This window comes from Cheilinus undulatus, linkage group 15 (genome assembly GCF_018320785.1).
Source record: "Cheilinus undulatus linkage group 15, ASM1832078v1, whole genome shotgun sequence".
NCBI lineage: Eukaryota > Metazoa > Chordata > Actinopteri > Labriformes > Labridae > Cheilinus > Cheilinus undulatus.
The window spans coordinates 36,757,012-36,774,784 of record NC_054879.1 but is presented as its reverse complement, the minus strand read 5'-3'; the positions used below and the strand labels follow the sequence as shown (position 1 = coordinate 36,774,784).

Here is a 17,773-nt window from a genome sequence, read left to right as displayed (position 1 = left end):
TTGCACCAATGCCAACTTATCCAACACACATACAGTGGTGCTATCATTAAATCACAACCAGGGAGGACCCATTCCCCGGGTTTGTCCGGGGCACAGCCATATCTGTCAGCAGGTCAGCTGTGGAGAAGTGGAGACTTGTTTTGTGGAGTGACGAATAACACTTCTCTGATTGGCACTAGGTTGAACAAGTCTGGGTTTGTCAGACGATGGTGGACAATACTTGCCAGACTGCATTGTGCCAACTGTAAAGTTTGATGGAGGAGGGATGATGGTATGAGGCTGCTGATCAGGGTTCAGGCTCGGCCCCTTATCTCCAGTGAAGGGCGATCTTATTGCATCAGCATACCAGGACATTTTGGACAATGCTATGCTTCCAACTTTGTGGCAACAGTTTGGAGAAGGCTCTTTTCTATTCCAACATGACCGTGCCTCAGTGTAGGAATCAAGGACTATAAAGACAATGTGAATGGTGTAACATGTCACAAATTAATTTGTTAAAATACTCAGACTGCTTTTCTGTATGGATTTTTGTCACTTTTTCACATTTTTTAGCTTTTTAAAAATGTATTTAATATAACTATTAACTCTAAGAAGCCCATTTTACTCTTTCATGTAGTGGTTTCATATTACAAATTATTCATCTAATTTTAATTTCTAAAAGCCATTTTGAGTCCTTATTCATAATTTGTCAGTGTTTGTTCTCTTCATTACAACTCCCCTCATCTTCTGAAGCTCCATGAGCCCCACACACCTCCAGGATGAACACAGAGCGATCTCCGCTTCCACACTACCTTATTGAAAAGCCATCAGTCTGCTGCGGCCCCGCGGGGAGCACACATGTTTACAGTCTTATATCGGCGCAGGAGGGCGAGCTCAATGTCAGAGCAGCGAGCGGCACGTGCCGCCTGACTGTTGGCGGTGCGTGTTGTGTGGATGTGAATGCCGATCAGCCGAGCGTTCCGTGGCATTGATGGAGCAGCATCAGATCAAAATCTGGCGAAAACATCCATTCTGGTGTCAGATCGATACGGGGGAGGATCTGCGGCGGATTGATCAACACACAGGCAGACGTTACAAGTTTCTAATTATTACTAGGAGCATCCATCAAAGAGAGGATTACATGTTGATGTGAGAAGTGAAGGATGCTGAAGGACAGGAATGGAACAATGATGCTTTTCTTGGAAAGCTCCCTTTGTTAGTCATCAGTTACAGGAGAGAGCCACTAGAGAGCACTTTGGTTATGTGATTGTCATTCACATCGCTTGCTGTCACGTGTTGTCAGTGTGAGTCTGTCACACACACTCTGATGGAGCAGGGACATTGATCTGGCCATCTACAGTGTGTTTTTTCTGCGAGAGGTGGAAGTCATTCATATGCAAACGACTGTGTGCGTGTTTCAGCGGTCCCCAGTCTGCTTTCATGTATTTAATGTTTCCTTTTGAAGATGGCTGCAAAAAAAAGAGGACTTAGCTTTTAAACTAGTTCAGTCGGTACTTTACTGAGACCTTGAGATGCTCTGGATGATGAAAGCTATTTGATGTTTTCTTCCATCAATATTCCTGGCTTTGTGTTAGCACTATAAAATAAAGCTCTTTATGTTTCAACACTAGATCAATGCATAAAGACGGAACATAAAATGAACGTAAACAAATGATGCTTATCCAGTCACACTGAATACTAATGCATACAGTACAACATAATTACATGCTATATGAATTCTCAAATGCTGAATCAAGGAGTTGTAACGGTTATAGACAAGAATAATCAAAGTTGGCCATGTTAAGACGCTGCATTTTCAACATTATAAACATAATATGTAGTATATCTGTTTTAAAGGAGGGTTCTTGTCATTCTTTTTCCATAACAATGCAACACAATACATTGGAGGTGTGTTTTGGAGTAGTAAAGTAACAGAAAATGACAAAATAAAATGAGCGTCCATACACAACAGTTAGCAACCCTATCACATGAAGTGATTGACCTCAAGGAATGCTCACAAATGCAGAAAATTAAAGAGGCATCTTACACATACACAGGCATTGATCTTAATCAAAAAACCCTTGATGACTACAATAATTATAACATAAGTGATGATATTTATTATATATATCATAGTTTACTAAATGGCAGTGTGTCTGTCTGTGTTGATTTGCATGCCACACCGTTGCTCCAATTGTCCTTGATCTCTCTCGGAAGAATTCTTTGGTGTTCTGGTTCACAACTGGGGCCATGAAAATATAAATATGTACTTATTTTCCATAAAATCCCCAGATATTGCATCAAGTTATCATTTAGGACATCTGCTGCGTTCCATTTGTCTTGAGAGTCAGATGGCAGAGCTAGAAATGATGTCGTACACGGGTTGGCTGCAGTTTTTCGACGCTCAAACTTTCCAGAGATCAGGAAACAATTTTACCTTAGTATAAATTTTAAAAAAGCACTTCTCCGAGCTCATATTAAACAAGAAAACACAGGAGATGTGTCACATATTGCTGTTAGAAACATTCACTGAGATTGGGTTACAGAGGCATAGTCAAAAATTGACAAAATAGTGGCAAAATGGGAGACTTCAGTTATGAAAAAGGGTTCAAAAGTAACACTAGGGTTAAAAGTGCCAAAAAATTGGCAGAAGAAAATAGTAAAAACTGGTCACAGAGTGGCAAAAATGGGATTCAAGTTACAAAAATGGGTTCAAAGAAGCAAATATGGCATAAAAGTGCCAAAAATGGAATAAAAATGGCAATTAAGGGTCAAAAACTGGTGAAAAGTAGTTAAAAGGTGGCAACAAGGGGTAAAGAGGCAAAAATAGTCAAAAAGTGACAAAAGAGTGAAAAAGATGGGTGACTGAAGTCGTGTAAAAGGGTTGTAAAGTAGCGAAAATGAGTTGAATGTAGCAAAAATTGGCTAAAAGATGCAAGAATTGAACATCAGAACCAAATAATAGCTTGACACACTCTTCAGTTTCGAAATGAGATAACTGTTTGTCAGGACACTCTAGCATTAGTGCTACTGGTCCAACACGGCTGGATTTTTCAAGGGCCCAGTCAGTTCTGTGGGAAGACCTGGCCGTGGGTTACAAAACAGGGGCAGGTCAAACCTCACAGCATCATCCGAGGCAGCTGCAGGGTCTCCTGACAGAGTAGGAGACATCAGAGTTGGTTAGGCTTGCTTTGGTTGCCTTCAGGTGCAAAACATGACTGGCTTTAGGGTACTGTATAGGTAATGGTGACACCACTTATATTTCCTTATAATTCTAATAGAAAACCTAAAACATCACAAATATTTGGTTACTAAATGAATATTAGGAGAAATTAGACTCACAGTAGAAATAAAAACTGATATTTATGCCATATGAGTGTAATATAAAGTTATCAAACCAGCCAAAATCACTTCCTTTTCACTCCTTTTACCTTGAAATTCACTATAAATTAGTAAAATTTTACTATTTGCATTGATAAATTAGAGTGTCTAATAACTTTATCTACATGGGAGTCTCACCACTGTGAGTGAAACAGTTCAAATAGGTCAAATAAACTCAGGAAAAACAAGGTCAGAAAGCGGGGCACTAAAAGCTATTTTTAGCCACAGAATCCTGTCTCTTTCCAGTAAATCTTAAGAAATTAAGTCGCCCTGAGGTCTTCTAATCTTTATAATTAAGCCGTGTCTGAACCTCTCACAGATCAGAGAAGGTGTGAAGGGTGCAGTGACCGCTTCAGGCCATACAACAACAACCAATACCTCAGAAATAGGTAGCCAATAGTAAAGGTGGACGTATAGTCTGCATCCTGTGAGTCAGATAAACATCAACATAACTGTGTTACGTATTAAACCAATATTGTCTTTAGAGGGATGGGGTTCTTTTGAAGTGAGGTTGTATAAGGTACTTATGGTATGGAGTGAACCGTCAGTGTGAGGCCATGTTCTTGGAAAAACTGGCCAATTAGTACAGAGAAAAAACGGAAACAGAAAAAAGGGCTGACTGAGGGAGAGGAAGAGCGGAGGCAGTATAGGCTTCATTTTAGGGTCATCACGATACAAGAATTTTAAACCCAGATTTCCTACCAGCAAAGATCTAACAATACTAATACCTGTTTGGTAACTAAAATAGAACATCTAGGCACCCAATATTGGGATTTTTTTTTTTTTCAATTAGTATAATAATTACTCAAGTAGAAGTAAAAGTACTCACTGAAATAAGTACTGGGGTAAGAGTAAATAAGTACCTTATTAAAAGACTACTCAAGTAGTGAGTAACTTCATGAGTAACTTCATTTTGTGCAATTTATTAAAACGTATTGCATTACAACATATTATTCAGGGGTAATAATGTAAACTGCACATTGTCATAAATAAAGTAGCAGAACTTGCCAGAAGTAGAAGAAATAAAAACTTAATACAAAAAGCAGCAGTCAAGTTATGTTTGTTAATCACAATTATGGGATGAAAAATTCGATATAATGAGAAAAAACAGACTCTCTAATAATAGTTATCTTATTTCTACATGATGGTTTTAATCTCTCATTCATGAATTTGTACCTTTCAGTTCTTACTTTTTAATCACATTCTATTTATTTTATCATCTGTTAATGATTTTTGGCTCATATTTATGAAATTAGTCTCTCAAACTGGCCTCATTTCTGACTTTTTTACCCTTTTTAATTAATTTTTACTTTCTTGAAGCAATTTATGATTTTTTTTTATTTTTTATCCTGATTATCACTCAACAAAATCGGCAAGCCAAACTGAAACCTATTAAAACCAAAGACAACTTCAGCCCACCGGCCCCACATTATAACCATGTTAGGTAAAAGCACTGATATGAGAGATATGCCGCACGCACATGATAATAGTATCACCTAACCTAACGTTAAATAATGCCATGTAAAATCACATTTGTGGCAGAGTTGCATAGATGGTTGGACACATGATGTCATTTATCACTGTCTTTGCAGTCTGCAAGTTAAAACAGAGATTTGAACTTATACTTCTAGCTAACCAGCAGTGCAGTCGTTATCTTGTTGACATGTTATTTTTAAAGTTTGAGATTTCCACTGTTTTAGGTAGACACTGGAGGCAGCAGACGTTAAAAATTAGGGATGCTTGTTATTATCAGTGTATCCGTATTTGGAGATATTTACATTTCTATCGATATTTTAGCCATTCAAATCTGCTTAAATCATCTGTAAATATTGGCCGTCCAATAAGTATGTTTGGGAAGTTTTAGGCTGGTCCATCAGTTGAAGTCTTTTTCTGTAATCATCATTATTTGCTACACTTTATAGTGTGTTTTAAGGACTGGAATGTGTGTATCTGGTCATCCTCAAATTTTCAGTTGTGTGTTTTAAGGACTGAACTTTAAAGTCTGAATTTTAGGTTCAAATTGATATGTAAATATTGGCACATCTGAAATATCAACAAAAATCTAATATCATGCATCCCTATTAAAACAGTTTGGTTGTGATTGAAAATCGAGGAAATTTGGGTCGTGATTTGTGGTTAAGAAGTTGGTGGGTCCTGACACTAGATCATCAGAAGCACTGCTTTAGACCAACCATTTTTCCTTAGAGCCCCCCCTACATGTATCTAAGAAAATCAAAGCCACCCCAGGACCCAAGAGAGGAAAAAAAGGGACACACTGCTGCCAATAATCAGCTAATTTTTGCAGCCTCAGAGCAGACAAAGCCTTGGGCCCCCCCCCCCTAAGATTTTCAGTGCCCCCCCTCCCAGGGATCCCAGACCCCAGGTTGGGAACCAATGCTTTAGACAATGTTCAAGAGAGAAGTTTTCAAGTTTTCAACAAAGAAAATGAAATTGTATTTGATGCATTTTTTCCCTGGCTGTATAAAATTTGCTGGTAGTTAGGCCAAAACCTTGTATCTCCATTTTCATGATTATATTTATTCATAGATTTTTCTAAATCAATGCTGCTGGTCACCCTTTACATCTGTCAGTGGGTTTTAACCAATTTTAAAGCAATAGAACATGCCCAAAAGATGCTGACCATGACCATTTAGAGCTAAATTAATTGAAAAATAAAGCACTTTTTTCCCATTTCCTGAAAAATGGTGATTTTGGAACTACAAAATTTTGGCCCAACACCAACAAATGTAACAAATTGTGCCTTCAAATCCAAGGTATGTCTCAGATGAAATTTTTCTGCACTGATACACCCTAGATTTTATTTCTTTTTAAAAACACTTGCTAAAGTTTTCACCTGTTCAAACATTTTGAAATCTTTAGCTCACCTAAACATTTTATTTGCCCTAATCGAGAGTTTGATTTAAAAGGCTTTCTTTTTTCTTGGCCAAAGCAATAAACAGTCTGACTTATACCGCCTTCTCCAAACAAGGACCTAGGTATTAAACACACTCAACGCTGGCGACCTCATTCAGTCCCATTTCAAAGGTTTTTATCACACCAGATGACTCTCAGCGGTGAGTAGTTAAGTAAAGAAGCTAATGAAAAAAAGCAATGTGTTATCATTTTGTTGAGCAACTACCTCAAAACTGTGTCCAGCCATACATTGTGAAGTTATTTGAGTCTACAGAGATGTAGAGGCCAGAATCTCTAATTCGGACTACATTAATAATTCAAGAGCATAATTTTTCCAGATGTGTGGAGACTCTGAAGACATTATTCATGATGGTGATCGGATATTCCCCTGGGGCAAGTGTTCTTGCTGGTTTTCTCCAGGGAAGAATTATTGTTACAGATGTTAAATCTGTTACAACATCTGTCCGCTCTGGCATCCACAACGAGCTAGGAATGTGCATTTGAAGGAAAGTTATTCTGCAGAAGTCACTGGCAATTATTGGGAGAAAATTTGATTTTCTAACAGACTGACCAGGATGTACATCTGAGTTGGCAAGAGAGAGCAGCTCTTACAGATGTTCTGAATTCAGACACATAGTGATGCCAATTTTACCAAGCTACAAAACTAAATAAGTCCATTTATGCTGAAATATCATTGGCACAAAATGTGCTGCGAGTTGAATTTTCAGCCAGAGTGTAAGGAGGATAAAATGTTTCCTCTGTTAGTATGGAAATGGTGTGATAAGGGACCTGAAAACAACCTTTTTAAACTTTGGTAATTAAATCATTCTTATAAATTGTCATCAGTGATTTGGGGGGGGGGGGGATTTCTGCCATTCTGCTTTGTAAATCTTTGTCAGGTTGGATGGTTTGGTAGACAGCAATTTTCAGGTGACATATTGGAAGTTGAACCGTCCACCTAGTCTGAGGTCCTGGGCGTTGAAGAACAGGTTTTCACTGAGGATGTCTCTGTACTTTGTTCTATTCAGCTTTCTCTGTCTGTTTTCCTGTAGACATAACAGTTAGAATTGACACCAAACAGGTTTCATAAGAATGTCATAAAATGTTAGCAAATTAAAAGCAGGCTTTCATTTGTTTTGCATTGAGGAGATGTGAGGCTTCAGAGGAGGGCTGCAGTGATGGTTGTGCTTCTAAAACTTTGTCCCATCTCCACACAGGATCACTGGAGCTCAGTCAGAGTGACCTACAGTGTTAAAACTGGCAGTGATAATCACTGAAAAAGCTATACTATAACATGAAGTAGATAGATAGATGGAATGGTGTCGGCCTGGAGAGAAATTCTGTTGCCTTGTAGCTTCAGTCAGATGCCGTGTACTACGTGTCACAAGTGTTCAGAGCTCTCAAACCATGAGAAACACATTCCTCACAGAGTACCTCGCTCTAATTAGGGTACATTTTTCATCTGTCAAAATAGCTCTGGCATGAAGACATCACAAACAAGCTGTCATCCCACTACTAACCCTTAAAGGAGAAGAACCCAACAGCAAAGCGATGAGAGCCGCAGCTGCATTTTTGAACCAAAGTGCCTGAGGTGATTTCTGTAGATACAAGTGGAAAAAGACAAATTACACACCAAAGCTGGTAGAGATGCATGAGCATCATTTATATCTCTGAATTCAGCTGTGATATTTTCAGATCTCTGAAGAAAGTCAGGAACGAATTCTAGTTTTTCGGCGCAAAGGATGAAAAGTTGTGCAACCAAAGCCTGCAATAATTACTCATACTCTGGAGAGAACACTTTGAAGCCTCTGCATGTGGATGATGGCTGTTTTACTCTGGTAGGAGGACATGTTTTGGTTACATTTCTCTAGAAGGTTTCCCAAATACGGGACTATAGATGTGCAGCATGGGATGTTTGGACATGTTTTTGTCGGGTTTTAATGGCACTCTTTCTCAGAAAAAAAGTTCATGGGAAAACATCTCCACAGAGGATGAGACCGTCAAGTTCTCTTGTCTCACATGTTGTAGATTCCTGGAAGAGTCTTTGAACGTTTCCCTTATTCTACTTATACCACAGGGTGAAAGCAAAGATGGAGCAACTATTATCAGAGTAAAAAATGTTAGGAGAAAGGGCTGAAAATTACAGGTGAAATGTGTATGCAAGGAACAACAGCAGTGTTTGTTAGATTCTTCAGCATGTTTTCCCAGTTTTCTAGAAATCAAAGCTGGCTTAGTTTGATAAGGACATTAAAGTGATCATTTAGCTTGTTATATAGTTGGTGATGCTTTTGTTTTAAGGGTAACAACAGCTTTGGCATGCATGGTGATTGTGAAAAAACTCATTTGCTCATTTAGCACCACAGTGGCCATTTAATTTAGAATCTGTTTTATTTTCTGGTTTTACAATCGCACTCAAAAGCATTTTCCAGGTGAGTTGGTGTTCATGTAAGGAATGCAGGTGTTACAAACTTAATTTTCATCCACCCTGTAGATCAGTTGAAATACCTACACTAAAACGATGGGTTTTATTCCAACCGCCATAATGATACAAGAACTGCTGCTAACTCTAGAGGAGGTTGAAAAAAAAAATTAAGATGCTGATAGAAGTAGAAATGACCAGGGCAGGACTGTGTTAGGGGCTTCTTAAAGTGGGTGGCATTAAAGCAACATTATGAAATTAACATTTAAATGTGCAGAGGAGTGGACCATAATCATGCATGTGAAAGCTGAAAACAATCAGATGTTCTGTCTGACAACTTCCTGTTAAATGGTGAGATATGAAAATGCTCCTGTCCTTTAATGAAACATGCCAGTGTTGTGAACATATATTGAGGCTTTTATTTTGAAATGTAAGGGTGATAGGTTTGACAGAGTAAGAGAAATAAACCAATGACCCAGTTCTGTCACTTCTTGTGTGCCAGTAGCAGGCGCTATGATAAAATGTTTGCATATAGGCGTGTTCAGTCTGGTACTTTTGTATTGCCATAAACTGTAGAACACAGAATAATATAAACAATAGTTACAACAAGCAAAGTCATTTGCCCACATCAGTAATGCCTTATTTTGGAATTGAGATGATGCTGGTGGACTTCCTGTTGGGATTGGGGTATGGGCCCAAGAGGCTTTTTATTTGTAGGTCTGATGATAATCCATATGAAGACCCAAAATCATAAACCTCGGTTGAATGGTGGGGCTGAATGTTTAAAGTTGTTACCCACTAACATTCAAGAACGTATATATATATATATATATATAAATCGGATACTTTAGGTGCTTTGCCTTAAACACTGCACACTGCATGGCAGCACCTGCGTCCAATTGGACCTGAAGCACTTTGTGGCACTTACTGATGTTTCTTCTCATCTAGATCTTGTGTTGTTCTTGCTCTCGAATGTACGTCGCTTTGGATAAAAGCGTCACATTGTAACATTTAAAAAGAGACAGAATAAAACAATAAAACACTTTTTCAATAGTTGGAGAGCAACAAAAAAAGAAAATTTAGACAAAAAACAAAAAACAAAAAATAAAATCAACCATGGTTCAAGATGATTTTCTTTTGCAGAGATTGCTGTGTTCATTTTAAATGTTCCTATCTTCATCCCTTGGTCCCCTCTAAGACAGTTACTTCTATCATAATGCTCTGTATCTGTGGGAGATAAGCACACAGTATCATAAATGTCATCTTTGAAACCAAAGGCAATAGGAGGCTTATGGCCACCATGTTTGGACATCATTACAGGTCAGCTAAGATTAGAGTTATGTCATAATGGCTGCATACATATAAATATAGGACCACTCATACTCTCACCTCATGTTTGGACATAGAAAAGGCTTAGTTTTAAAATCTTCCATCCCATATTGTGTTTTTTTTTTTTTACTCTCATGCAGTCCTTAAAGGGGACATATTATGCAAAAATCACTTTTTCAGGCTTTTCTAACACAAATATGGGCCCCTGGCCTGTCCACAATCCCCTCAAGTACCAGAAAAATCCATTCCCTCTCCCCCTCTCTTTCTCCACCTTTCAGAAAATATGTACTGAAACAAGCCGTTCTCAGTGACCTCATATGGGAAGTAAGCACCCACCCCCAGGTTTGGGTCACCCTCCTGCACTGATCCTCTCAGCTACCAGCTGAGATGCTGGCTAACTCAGTGGGTTACCCTGCTGACTATAGTCTGGGAGACTGATGGTTCAAATCCCAATCAGGTCCTAAACTTTGGCTAAAAGTGTCATCAGTAGTCCCACATACATTTCCTGAGAGGGGCATGGTCAGGGGTGGAGTCAGATAGCTCATTAACATTTACAGCCACAGACACAGAAACGGCTCGTTCTGAGCAGGGCTGAAACAGAGAGGGTTTTTAGACATGCAGAAATCTAATATTACAGTTTTTTTTCAGCAAAAAACTTCACAGTCATGTTTTAAGGACCTCTGAGAACAATATAAGCTCTTCCTAAAGGGGTAAAATATGTCCCCTTTAAAGATCCCTTTGTCCTGTTCATTCCCAGAAAATCTGGAATTAAATTAGACAATTCTGCAAGCTACCAAACGTCAGTTTAGTTCATTCCTAATTTGATTTAACCTGCCTTCCTTCCAGCTGTCATAGATATGGAATCAGGACAGTGGAGTCTGTGGAGTTACTAAATAAGATCTTTTGATATAAAGTGACATTTGCCACATTCAATCATTTACAGCTGAAGTTTTCAACTTCGCCAGAGAGAAGGAGGAGGGATTGTGCCTTTGCTTTGTGTGAAACAGTCCTGCCAAATGTGAAAACACCCAAACTCAGGATATTCCCCTGACCTTCACCTTTATGTGATAAGTGTACAGCAGTTGAATGCACTCTTGTCCAGACTTATTCAACAATGTAAAACTCTTCTCATTGCTTTCAGTGGTACTTCAATGTTTTAAAGATTGCACAAAAAATGATTCAAGAATGATTAAAGAGAGGGCAGGACTGTTAGGTATTGTTTAAAGTGCAAGAAGATGAAAGTTTTATGTTAGAGATGATACTTGCTTTTTACAGTGGTTGGCGCAAAGAAAAACATAAAATTAAAATTTAAATGTGTCAAAGAGCAGACTGTGATCATACGTGTGAAATTTGAAACCAATCAGATAAGACGCTGCAACTTCCTGTTAAATGGCGAAATATGGAAATGCTTGACGTCGTCATTGAGGCATCCTTTAATGAATGAGTGTTGTTGACACATATTGAGGCCTTTATTTAAAAAGTTTAGATTAACCACAGTAAGAAGAATAAACAAGGGACCCAATTGTGTCACTTCCTGTTGCCAGTCAGGGGCACTATGATGAGATGTTTGCATTATTTTGCAATTCCTGTTCATTTTGAGATTGAAGACAACCAAATCAAAAGAAGAATTTTTAGACAGAGAGATTCAAGGAAATGTGGAGGAACATTCAAGAAATATTCTGTAAAGACATAAAAGAGTCTCTTAGCTCAAGGTTAAGGGTGGGTGCTGAAAGGTGGTAGAAAAAAGGGAGGATTGGCGTCAGTCTTTTAGATGTCTTTTGGCTTTATTCAGAGTCAGCGCCTGAAACAATGTGTCATCAGGAAGCTGTAATGAAGTCTTTTCAGACTTATGGTAAATGACTGCGTTTAGTGCACAAAAGACTGCTCTGGAGAATGAGCAGCATGAGGAGGCTTTGAAAACATCTCTGTGAGTACGCCTGAGCTCTCCTGGTTACAAACTACATGTGTGCCTACTTCTCTTTCCCAGATGTACGTGTAAAGATAAGTCAACATACTTTATTAATTCCCTAAATGGGAAATTCATTGTACATGCTACACAGACATAGCTTTATGAAGGGTGTGTCTGCTTGGCGGGGATGCTCTGGAAAAGCTGCATGCAGAAGTCAGTGTTACCAGATGCAATAATAACATCATGCTCATGCTGAGATAAAGCTGAATCGACAAATTCATAAACAGTCATTAATCATTCGCAGGTGGGAATTTGCAGTAGAACTGGGTTTTTTTCCCCTAATATTTCGAGTATTTTGCTGACCACACTTGTGTAGCTCTTTCATTTGTCTCATGCAAGCCTTTTACATTTAAGCATTTTTCACAGCTGTATTAATTTACTGTGCTGGGCTGAGGCCATCATCATCCCTGTGGTGAAGCATAGCACAGTTTTGTTTGTCAATATGATTTAAGGCGGTGGTTCCCAACCATTTTTCACTGGAGTCCCCCTACTTATGTCGAAGTCAATCTGAGCCCCCCAAAGACCTTTTACAAAAAATGTATGGCATCCTATGTTGCCAAAAATCAACATCCCTTTAACTGTTTCATTGATAAAACCCTAAGGAAGTGGCTCTTCACGTTTTTCTTACCAAAAACCCACTGTTTAAACTGTTTATTAAGTGCTTTATCATAGTTTTACTTAATATTTGTATATAATATCTGCAGACAAAGCCCCCCCTTTCTTTAAGTCAGCAGTCTTCCCTATGATTGTGGTTGTGTGTACTGAACCAGAGAAAGAGAATGAAAGCTCAGGAAACTTCTGATAATTAGACTTTTTCATAATACTCTGATATTTTGAGGTAGTGGATTTTTATTTGTTAGGATTTGTATGCCATAATTTTCAAGATAAAAACAAAAGATATCTTGAAATGTTTATTTATTTATTTATCTAGAATTTATGGAAGTTTAATATATCTTGTATTATGGTATTTGTGTATGACTTTTTCTTTTTTTTTTTTTTTGCCTGTCTGGGACTCTGTTCGCTGCTGCTGTCTTGGCCAGGACATATAAAAAGAGATTTTTAAAGGGGACATATTTTACCCTTTTAAGACAAGTTTATATTGGTCTCAGAGGTCGCCAATACATACCTGTGAAGTTTGGTGCTGAAAAAACACTCCAGTATTGGATTTCTGTATGCCTAAAAACCCTGTTTTACGGCCCTGCTCAGAATGAGCTGTTTCTGTGGCTTTAAATGTTACTGGGCTGTCTGACTCCGCCCCTTTCAGAAGGTGGATGTAGCTTAATGGATGTGGCTCTCCTGTTCCTCCTCTCAGTTGGCAGCTGGGAGGAGGAAAAGGAGAGGAGGGTGGAACTTTCTTCCAAGCGGAGAGGGCCAACCAAACCTGGGGGCGCTGTTAACTCCCCACGTGACATCATGAGGGGAAAATGTGAGAACGGCTTGTTTCAGCACACATTTTCTGAAAGGTAGAGGGGGGGGATTCTTCTGGTTCTTGAGGGGATTGTGGACAGGCCAAAGGCACATATTTGTGTTAGAAAAGCCTGAAAAAGTGATTTTTGTGTAACATATTCCCTTTGATCTCAATAAGGTTTTCTCCTGGTTAAATAAAGGTTAAATAAAAAAATGTAAAAAATTCTGAAGCAAATCATGGTGAAAAATGAAAACTTTTCTGATATTCACAAATTTTTTGAGATGCACTTGTAGGTGTTTCTTTTTTGGGCAAAGATCCAATACTGTGCATCCGTGCTAAAAAGGTACTTTCCCAGTGTTCATATCATTGTCATACTTTACCAAAAAGTTCAAACCGCAGTTTGTTAACATTTTTAGATATGCTTGATTTTAACTGAAAATCTTTTTTAATTCCCTGCATTACTCAGATTTATTAAGATTATAGACAATATTTAAACTTTTAGAATAATGAATCAAAGATAAATTCTAGTAAGTTGAATCATTATAACTGCTACACATGTAACTTTTTTATTCAATGCTTTTAAAACTTGAGACAGCTATAAAAGTTGAACTACACAAAAATCACTATCAGCAAAATGGAATTAGATCCCTGGACTCCATTGTTTATAGCCAGCATTAGTAGCCCACAGAAAAGAATCTTCCTCCTTCTATTAAATTGGTGTATAAATCATCTTTAAGACAGCCTGCATGTAAATACAATATAAGCTCATATAGAGCCCCATGCTTAAAGCATGACTACACCTGCAGGCTACTGCACACATACTAGACGCACCTCTTCCTTTCTATTCAAAAAAATGTTAAAACTTGTGAATGCATCACTTTTCTATTGTTTCTACCTCCTTCTTTACATTTTTCTCTTTCAGCTGTTAGTTTCTAAGTCTGGTGACTTGGGAAAACATGACAGAAGCAAAACCATGAGAGGTTAAACAACCTCAGCAATGTACACAGACATAGAAATATGTGAACTTCTTTATTACTGTATTGTGTTTGCCCTATTTTCCTTCGAGTCGTTCTAACAATGCCGATGTTCTGGTTGTTTTTCCTCTCAGATACCCATGATGCAGTTTTACGGTTCAACACAGCGCCCACTGAGGGATACGAGCGAGATGTGGGGAACAAAACCACTATCCGCATCATAAACTCACAGGTGAGTGACAGCATTGTGTGATGCATGAAAATGAATCATTGATGCAGTGCAGGGAGCTGTGTCACTCACTGAAACACATGGGGAGATCAGTGGAAGAGCAGATGATGGAAATATCAATAAATTATGACTTGCAAGGTTATTTTTCTGACAGTGGATGTTGATTCATTTGTTAGTGTTGACGTAGTTCTGTAGAAATGTATGCAATTCAATTTAATGGAATAAAAATGATCATTAATGGCACATTTTCAGCATTCTGTGCCTTTATTCACCGTAGAATGGACAAAGGCGTCACGACTTGATTCATGCTTTTTATTTGAGAAAATTTCAGATTTCTTACTACACATTTTCAAACCTTTTACTCTAAAGTACTTCCATGTAGTCCGTGGCTAAACTAAAGCAGAAACTTAACCCAGAGATGAGCAAACTCATGCAGCTTTAGAAATGTCATTGAACTAGCCAGAGCTGCAACTAACAATGCTTTTAATATCTCAGTCTCATAACCAAGACTAAAACATGGATTCTGCTGGAGTTTTTATGATCAAAGATCAATGTCTCATCTTTATTATGGGAAAACTGTTGCAGTTATAGATTCTCAGATTTTGTATTTATCACGACTGAAGTTGAATTTATCAACTGCCTGAGTGTGACTAAACAACTCCATGCTGTTTGGCAACAAAATAAATTGATCTCAAACACTTTTAATTAGAGTTTATCAATTCACTGTTAATGGTAAATGGACTTGAGCTTGTGTAGCGCTTTTCTAGTCATCTGACTACTCAAAGCACTTTTACACCACAGGTCACACCTACGCATTCGTACCCTAATCCATTCACTCCACATTCATACACTGATGACAGAGTTTGCTATTGAAAATTAGCCAATATTAGCTAGCCCCATTCATACACATCCATTCCCATTTAACGCCACTGACGAAGCAGTGGGAGCTATCGACTCTACCTACTGAGCCACAGTCACCCAGTTGTTACAGCCCTGATCTAAGCACATAGTACTTTTAAGCAGCTGTAACTGTTATTTTAGAGCTCCTTAATTAAACAATTTCTCAAAGGTGTTAGTAGAATTGGTGATTCAGAACAATGATATCCTTAATTCAGTGGCTCAGTAACTCACAGAACATTCTGGTTCCCCTTTATTCAAACCCCAACTTTACTAACGTCCTCTCTAAATTTAAAGGGACGTGTAGATTATAAATCCATAGAAAAATTCTTCTCAATATTTCAGAATTGTTCAAAATATAATATTAAATTTGGCTACGCCCAAGCAGTCTATTACAGTTTAAGTAGAATTTAGCTTTAGTTTACTCTGAAAGCATAATCATCTCAAAATTAAGAAATAAGAATCCATTTACATTTTCTTGTCAGGTTTTAAGAAAGTCTCAAAATAAAATGTGAAAGAAAACTGTATCATCGCAGCATTCCTTAACAGTTTGAGCATAATGTAACTAAAACATTACAGGAAGCACAAAGTAAAATAATTTTAACCAGAGCAAAGAACGAAGAATTAGCATCTAGTGTATTCTCTTATCTAAGCATCCCATTTGCAATTTTCTTAGGAGGTAAACATTAAAGTCATCCCCAGATTAGAGGGACAGAACAAAAAACATTCGGAATGAAAATCCACTGAAAGATTTGTTTCACCTGTTGTGAATTCTTCACAATAAAATGCCAAATGCTACAACATTATCACAGAATTTCTCTACAGTCTGGGCAGAATCTACCTTTAATTTTCACAGATAGCAAACGGTTAAATGATCTTTAAATTTCCTTGATCAGAGCCAGGGAAATGTCAAATAAAACTCAATTGTCAGTCTTTTCACCTATGAAGTATTTTTCAAAATAAAATGCTAATATGACTAAATTATCACATCCTTCCTTTACAATTTGAGCAGAATTTACCCTTAATTTTCATAGGAAGTATAAAGTAAAATCATTTCAAGATTTAAAAATCCATGTAATTTTCTTGTCACCTATAAGGATTTCTTTAAAATAAAATGTTAAATGGGGAGCAGATCAATTTCAGCAGGTTGTTGTTTCACTACTAGTCATTCGTCACTCTCTCGCCCCTGTTTCAGGCCTTGTCCACTGTCCTATTTCTCTGCTAAGGGCAAAACGTCCCAACATAAAAGATTAAAACAAGAATAAAAAACTAAATGTGGTTAAATCATCAAAGCAGTCTATTACAATTTGGGCAGAAATGTTAAACAGTTAGTTTTCTTAGGAAGCAAACCTCAAGTTTACAGGGGCTGAGCCAGGGAAATGTACATAAGAATCAAATGAAAGATTTTTGTCATCTATTAAAATGTTTGAAAGTAAAATGCTTATGAGGACATTATCACAGCATTCTCTTACAATTTGGGGAGAAGTTTGCTTTAGTTTTCTCAGAAAGGATACAGTAAAAAGAATATCTACACTTTTATTGATCTGAACCAGGGAAATGTCAAGTAAGAATCAATTGTCATTTTCTTCTCTCCCACTAAGAATGTTTCAAAATAAAATGTTAACTATGATGACACTATACTATAATATAAGGCAGAATTTACCTTGAAATTTTAACAGAAAGGATACAGTACAATAATCTCTTGATACAGGCAGGTAGAATAACAATCTATTGTAATTTTCTTGACCCCATTAACAGTTCATGAAAATAAAATGTGAAATATGACCACATAACCAGAGCATTTCATTACAGTCCGTGCAGAATTAACCTTGAAATTTCCCAGAAAGTTAATCAAAATGTACAGGACCAGAGGAAGGGTGATGTAGAATAAGACCCCATTACTACAGTATTCATACCCCTTGAACTTTTCCACATTTCTTCACTTTACAACCATAAACATAAACATATTTTATTGGGATTTCATGTGATAGATCAACAAAAAGTGGTGCATAATTGTGAACTGAAAGGACAATTGTTCATGGCTTTCAAAATTTTTTACAAATAGAAATCTGAAAAGTGTGGTGTGCAAAAGTATTTGGCCCCCTGGAGTCTGATACCCATGAATGAATAAGTAAAGCATTCCCTTATATTTTAAACAGTTTACCTTTACATTTCTTAATTGATTCAGTTAAATCATCTCCAGCTGTTACTGATCAGAACCAGAGGATTGCAGAACTTGTTTCCCTTGAACCATCGGCCACATATTGGCAGATTA

At 37.6% G+C, this 17,773-nt stretch overlaps 1 protein-coding gene across 1 annotated transcript in view; it reads left to right on the top strand.

The window, feature by feature from the left end:
* st6gal2a (ST6 beta-galactosamide alpha-2,6-sialyltranferase 2a) overlaps positions 1-17,773 on the top strand; it is a 111,806-nt gene that overhangs the window by 67,582 nt on the left and 26,451 nt on the right. The window contains exon 4 of the mRNA XM_041807255.1: positions 14,507-14,604. Within this exon, the coding sequence (XP_041663189.1) occupies positions 14,507-14,604 (98 nt within the window). The remainder of the gene's footprint in view (positions 1-14,506; positions 14,605-17,773) is intronic.